The 7,255-nt window shown below is 42.8% G+C and overlaps 1 protein-coding gene across 1 annotated transcript; it reads right to left on the reverse strand.

Moving 5' to 3' along the window:
• Nucleotides 1-1,122: 1,122 nt before the first annotated feature.
• LOC101014679 (haloacid dehalogenase-like hydrolase domain-containing protein 2) lies at nucleotides 1,123-3,297 on the reverse strand. The gene has a single exon (XM_003904745.5). The coding sequence runs from the start codon at nucleotides 3,183-3,185 to the stop codon at nucleotides 2,406-2,408; it is 780 nt and encodes a 259-aa protein (XP_003904794.1). The 5' UTR covers nucleotides 3,186-3,297; the 3' UTR covers nucleotides 1,123-2,405.
• Nucleotides 3,298-7,255: the final 3,958 nt, after the last annotated feature.

Raw genomic sequence — 7,255 nt, forward strand, 5'->3', positions numbered from 1 at the left:
TAAATATAAACTTGTGTTTCTGTACTTTTTTCCCCCTTCTCTGACACTTTTCTCTTTAAATCTGGGAATATGTCACAAATAAATGCATCTAATAGATAAAGGTATATAGGTATCTATATCTGAAGGTTTTTAACATAGTGTCAGGGTGAGGAAGAAGTAGATGATCCAAACTATAGAAGGGAAAATAGATCCACTTAACCTTCGTTAGCATCATGAATGTTGATGTTACCGTATAGTTTGAGTGAGGAAACTGGCCAGAAATAGCAGGCCTTTGCACATGCTCTGCCTTTTCTCTTTTTGAAGAAGAAGCCTGAGCTATTTCGGTAGGTCCTTGGTACGCTGGTACTCTGCTTGTCTACCAAAGGAGGCCTTAGTGTATGTTCCTATATTCATTCCCAATATTAACTCTGGTGGCCCCATGGGCCTCATTTCATCAGCTGGGTGTATTGACAGTGATTTACAATCTAATATCCTAGAGTAGGGGCAAAAGAGGACACTGACAATTATCCAGGTTTCCTGGTCCAGTGGCAGGCAATGTAACTGGTTTCTACACCCTGCTAATCAGGATTGGTATGGCTGTGGAATCCTGTTTTTGTCTCATTCTCATGGACAGACAAAAGGGAAGGGAGTTAAATGATGGCTTCCTCCCTCTCCTGACTTAGCTACAGTAAACAAGATCTACAGCAGGGGAAGGCATCTGCCACATAAACTGCTGATGCACTTGGATCATGAGTGCCCCTACACTCACGCCTATGCCAGGACTCCCTTATGGTGGTCAGGTTATTTACTGGGTTAGTGCTGTAATCTGTGGCTGTAAAGCAAATGTAAGGAAATTGATCCATGTCTGCTTAGAAACGACTCTGAGCTAAGCCTCGAGTAAACATACTGTTACTTGAAATCATCTTGCAGACTTAGGTCACTTCATATGTGTCATCTTTGATCTTTGCAGCAATGTAGCAGAGAGCTATGCAGGTTAGATAGCTGTTATTTCCAATTTTCAGATGAAACTGGGGCTCTGATTAAGTAGCATATTCAAGATGGCATGGCTTGTAAATGGTGACACAAGAATTTAAACACAGGTTTCTAGATTCTAAGTGCAGTACTCTGTTATACGACTATTTCTTTTTTTTTTTTTTCACCAAACTACGATTTATTTAGCTTTGTTCCCTCCCATCCAAGACTGCTGATCTCTAAACAAGCATCAAAACCCGAAGCTCATTAACATCAGAGTGAGCTTCAATAAGGTGAACACTACAGTGATGTACAATTACATCCTCATAACTCAATGCCCAAGAGCCCTGTAAAACTATTGCAAGGCCCAGGGTTGTCACAGTATGCAAATGCACTAGGAAAATCATTACCTATTTAGTCATTTTGGTGGGTTTAACATGAGAGGAATAATCCATGCTACAAGACGAGATTTCATTTTACAGCTGTAGTAACCAAGTACATAAAAGCTTGAATCTGTCCCAATAGCTTCTAAAAATTTTTTCCCATAGTGTCAGAGGCAAAAATAATGAAATCTTGCAAATGTACAGTTAATAGGACCCTAGTGGACACTAACTTCAAAAATGCATGGTCTATAAGACATTACAAGGCTTGATTCCAGTTTCTGCACTGTTCCTGTTAATAACAATGTCTAATTAAAACATCTGTAAAATACTGATAGTTTTAATTTTACATAAAATTTCCAAAACAACTGTTACACAGTATAATAGGTATCTGCAATGAATAGGTTATTAATGGAAGTATTATTTTAAATTAAATTCTGGTTCTAAATTTAAATTAGTCATCTCTGGCTAATGAAGAGAAAAAGAAGTCACCCATGCTGGGAATACAGTAGAAAATTTAGTTTTCAGCATCTATTAAAGCAAATTCACTGTATCACTTGGGCTAAAGGACAATTCTCTTTGTTACTTTCTGTCTTCTCCATTTGGCACATCTGATGGATTTCACAGTTGAACTCAGTACTAGAACTACAGCCTAATGTACCTTTTAATACATTACTTTATAATTTAAAAACCACCATTCAACTTTCCTCACAGTCTGAAATCCCCCCCGCCTGTTTTCCAGTGAGGAGACAGCAGAGAACACTCTTCCCTGTGGTAGCTTCTCCCTCCCAGCCCTGCCTAACCTGATGAATATTTTAAAAGGAATGGCACAAAATCTCAGCTTTCCCTTTCTTTGGGTCTCATCTTCAGTTACAAAACAAAAGAGATTAGCAAGGCTTACTGGCTGGCTGCAATTCAATACCTTTCTTTCTAATTAATGCACAACAAAAGAGGGTTAAAAAGCGATCAGCACTGACTGGTGTGTGTCTACCGATGCTGGCACTGAGTTGGTCAGGGATTCATTCCAGACAATAAGAAGCTGCATTTCAAGTTGCTTCAGACGCACACATTGCTTCACAACAGGTGCTGCAGAATGTGGTCCACAGCACGAGGGAAACTCTCACAAGTTAAGTAAGGAGGTGGATTAATTTTTTCTTCATCTGATGCTCGGTATTTCCCAGTCTTTACTAAGATGCCCAGCATGCCAACATCCTGAGCCCCACCAACATCATCCCTGCAATCATCTCCTATCATGACAGCCTCCTCAGGTTCACAGCCAGTGCCTCGCAATGCTTCCAAAAAGAACGTCTTCTCGGGTTTCTCCACGACTGTGGCTTTGGTATCTGTGGCATACTCTAAAGCAGTCACAAATGGTCCAGGCCCCAGGGCTAAGTCATCTTTCCTCTTGTAATACCTGGCTTTGTGGATTGCTATCAGAGGTGCTCCATCCAGGAGTAACCAGAATGCTTGATTCAGAATTTGATAATGAAAATGTTCTGGTGCCAATCCTATGACTACAGTATTAGGATCACTTGTTTGTATTCCTTTGAAATCAGGTAGTGCCCGATCATCAACTAGCAGCATGGGTCTGACTTGTTTCTGCTCTAGTAAACTTCTGGCTGCAGTCAGAGATGTGAATATTTCATTTTCAGAGATATCAAATTCCAATTTTCTCAACCTTTGCAACAGGTCTTGCTTGCTCTCTTTGGTCGTATTGGTCACAAACCTAACGATTACAGAAGCACCACGTAACCTTTTAAGAGCTTCCTGTGCGCCTGGCACAGCTGCATCTTCAATGTGAAGTGTGCCACTGAGATCTACCAAAACAGCTTCTAACGCATGGCGTGCTGCCATCCTTCATTCCCCACACTCCGTACGCCGTCCTCAGGAAAGGTCCCCGCTAATGGCAAAACCAGCCAGCCACATTGGCTGCAGGTTCCTCTCAGCTGGGATAAAAAGCCCCGCAGCCGACTATTTCTTTACATGGAGTATGGAGGCAGGAGAGAGTGTACCTTGAGAAAGGGCAGTTACTGCAATGGTGAATGGAAAATTAAAACAGCCTCATTAACAAATGTAAGTACAAAGTCCTAATCTGTAATAATTCTTTTTGTTTGTTTTTGAAACAGTCTCATTCTGTTGCTCAGGCTAGAGTTCAGTGGCACAATCACAGCTCACTTTTTTGTTTTTTTTGCAAAGGCGGGGTCTCACTATGGTGCCTAGGCTGCTCTTAAACTCCTGGGCTCAAGTGATCCTCTTGCCTCAGTCCCTCAAAGTGCTGGGATTACAGGCATGAGCTACTGCACCCAGCTTGTGATAATGTATTTTAATGTAGTTTGAAATTTTAACTCAATGTTCTAGGGAACTATTAATAGGATTACATAACAAAGGTTCTGTGTTTAGTGTGAGAAACCGGGCCAAATAAATTTAAACAAGGTTCTTTAATGCAGGACGATTCAGAGCTCTGAAGTAATGATCACAGTGAATTTCTCAGAGCAGGGCAGGTATATGGCCTACCACAAACTTACCTGACCACAGAGTGCTCTTTTTGTGGAGCAGGACTCAAAATCTTTATTCTCTGAGAGTGTGGCCAACAATTAGAAATAAGAGCAAGAGATACATGGAGTCCCAAGAAAATGACTCAGTCTCTCAGAGTAAGCAAAGTTTTTCTGGAGTCAAGTCCAGAAAGTATCATTTACAGGGCAGAGTTTTTCAAAGATCTGAGGACCACCTGCATCAGTCTTGGGGTGCTTGGGTGCTTGCATTTAAAATGCTGATTACTGGTTCCACTCTCAGGGGAGGCGGGGGTGAGTGTGGCAGCCTATGTAGTTCAAAAATATTTGTTATCCCTCCCTGGGAGAAAATTATATTCCTCTGTCTACTGTCAGATTTGGCCATCGCAGACTTAGCTGTAAATATTTCAGCATATATATCTAAAAGATAACTGTTTTAGAAAACATAACCAGGGCCAGGCGTGGTAGCTCATGCCTGTAATCCCAGCACTTTGAGAGGCCGAGGTGGGCGGATCACGAGGTCAGGAATTCAAGACCAGCCTGGCCAACATAGTGAACCCCGTCTTTACTAAAAATACAAAAATTAGCCGGGCATGGTGGTGTGTGCCTGTAGTCCCAGCTACTCGGGAGGCTGAGGCAGGAGAATGGTGTGAACCTGGTATGTGGAGGTGGTGGTGAGCACTCCAGCCTGGGTGACAGACCGAGACTCCATTTCAAAAAACAACAAAAAAGAAAACATAACCACTCTACCACTGTCACACCTAAACAACTTTGATAAAAACTTATCAAATAAAGTGTTTAAATTTAGTTGTCTAATTTTTTTCCCCCTGATGGTTTGTTTGAATTAGAGGTTGATCCATGCAGGGTTGACATTCTCCTATTAAACTTAAAGGAATCAACTGAAAAGGTGGCTGGCCACCCCACTTCCACCTCTGTAGGCAGTTGGGCTGGTGAGTATCTGTCATTTACTTATAGGACTTAAAGTGACTAACAAGAAAAGCTAGGGTACAAGGCTGTGTAAATGAAAAGTTACATGAAGGAAACCCAAGAGTGAGGGATGCAAAGTGGAGTCTGGAATGAGGCTTGAAGAGCACACCATGACATACACACCTACTTCATGAGGCCACATGTTTAAGCTTTCCAATAGTGAAGACAGAGAAACCTGGTCAGATACACCATTCGCAGTGTCCTGAAGATTAAAGTAAATCCAGATACAGAAAGGACAATTATTCCCCATGGTGGCATGTGCCTGTAGTCCTAGGTATTTGGAGGGCTGAGGCGGGAGAATGGCTTGAGCCAGGAAGGACGAGGCAGTAGTAAGCTGTGATGGCACCACTGCCCTCCAGCCTGGGTGACAGAGTGAGACCCTATCTCTAAAACAACAAAATTGTCCCAGGCACTAAGATAAGAATTTCTTTCAAGGATCTTTTTCTAAAAATGATACTTATAAAAATGACATTCTGGTAATCACATTCCAATAATAAACAATGACAGATACTCTGAGGCATGCCCGTACCCTGAACTCTGCAGGGGCAGTTGTCTGAAGCAATAAATGAGGTGAATGTATTCAGGTGTATTCTATGAGCATGGAATACATACCTTATGTTGAATATGTTTAGATCAACATTGTTAGGCTAAGTTTACACACACACCTAGATGTATGCCCCAGTTTGCCTGGCAGAGTTCCAGTTGGTGCCTCTTATCCCCAGGTCCCATCTGGCTAACACCTCCTTTTATTCTCAAAAGTGTCCCAGTTTGAACATTAAAGTATATAGTCATCCTATATAGAAAGCACCTTGCAGACCTAAGGAGGCCGTCCCCAGTTCACCCAACTTCATGGAATTGTGTGTCCCTCAGGCCAAAGAGACAGACGCTCCTCTGGTTGCTGAATCCTTTCCAGTGGATCTTTCCACAACTCTGTACCCAAATCTTTGAAGCTGCATCAGCACTTGTGCTTATGCTAATAACTGTGTGAACGTGATCATTTGTGTGCAAACCAACAAACCAGACAGGTTTACATATGTTACAACAAGTTGTGGAAGACTGCACCTTAGACTCTCGGAAAAATCCTGATACAATGCAATTTAGTGAAGCAATTCTGCAAAGGACCACCACTTTTCAGTCTGGGGGATGGCTGCCTCTCACCTAGCTTGATGGTGGCAACCAAAGGGCAGTTAGTGTTTTTCTTAGGAAGCTAACAGTTGTAGCAAGTGGATACATGGGTGGTTGTAATGGACATCTATTATTTTTGCTTCATTCATTCAATCATTCATCCTCTGGTAATCTCACCCTCAGGTTTCCCTCTGGGGAACCCTTCTGTTCCCAACTCTCAGTCCACGTGGTTCTGCTGAAGCTGACCTAACCTGACCCTGGATGTGGAACGTGGGACCAAGGCCTAAGTCAATTAGTACATTAGATTCCCTGGCTTAGTGATTGATTTAGGGATGGATACATGGCCTGTCAGGAATACTTTGCCAAGGAATTTTGGAAAGAGGTTTAATGCTTAAGAGGATGTGGTGGCTAAAACTGGCATGGCCACTTCGTTACCATGTTACACCTGAATCAGCAAAAGGTGGATCAATATGATCAGAAAGAATCCTGATGCAGCTGCATCTCAAGTCAGAACTACTCTTGGACTTTTTATTTTATTTTTATTTTATTTTATTTTATTTTTTTTGAGACAGAGTCTTGCTCTGTGCCCAGGCTGGAGTGCAGCGGTGCGATCTCGGCTCACTGCAAGCTCCACCTCCCAGGTTCACGCCATTCTCCTGCCTCAGCCTCCCGAGTAGCTGGGACTACAGGTGCGGCTACCACGCCCGGCTAATTTTTTTTTTTTTGTATTTTCAGTAGAGACGGGGTTTCACCGTGTTAGCCAGGATGGTCTGGATCTCCTGACCTCGTGATCCGCCCACCTCGGCCTCCCAAAGTGCTGGGATTACAGGCATGAGCCACCGCGCCCAGCCTTATTTTTATTTTTGGAGACAGAGTTTCACTCTTGTCGCCCAGGCTGGAGAGCAATGGTGTGATCTCAGCTTACTGCAACTTCTGACTCCCAGGTTCAAGCAATTCTCCTGCCTCAGCCTCCCGAGTAGCTGGGATTATAGGCGTGCACCACCATGCCTGGCTAATTTTTTTTGGTATTATTAGTAGAGATGGACTTTCACCATGTTGGCCAAGATGGTCTTGAACTCCTGACCTCAGGTGATCTACCCGCCTCAGCCTCCCAAAGTGCTGGGATTATAGGTGTGAGCCACTGTGCCCAGCCAGACTTTTTAGTTTATATGAGCCATTTCTGCTTAAGAGAGGTTGGGTTGGATTTTCTATCACTTATATCCATACACGTCTTAACTGATATAAAAATGAAAACCCTAAATTCTATGCCTTCCTGAACATGGTCAATACGTTTAGTCTGGA

Source organism: Papio anubis, chromosome 16 (genome assembly GCF_008728515.1).
Source record: "Papio anubis isolate 15944 chromosome 16, Panubis1.0, whole genome shotgun sequence".
Taxonomy (NCBI): domain Eukaryota; kingdom Metazoa; phylum Chordata; class Mammalia; order Primates; family Cercopithecidae; genus Papio; species Papio anubis.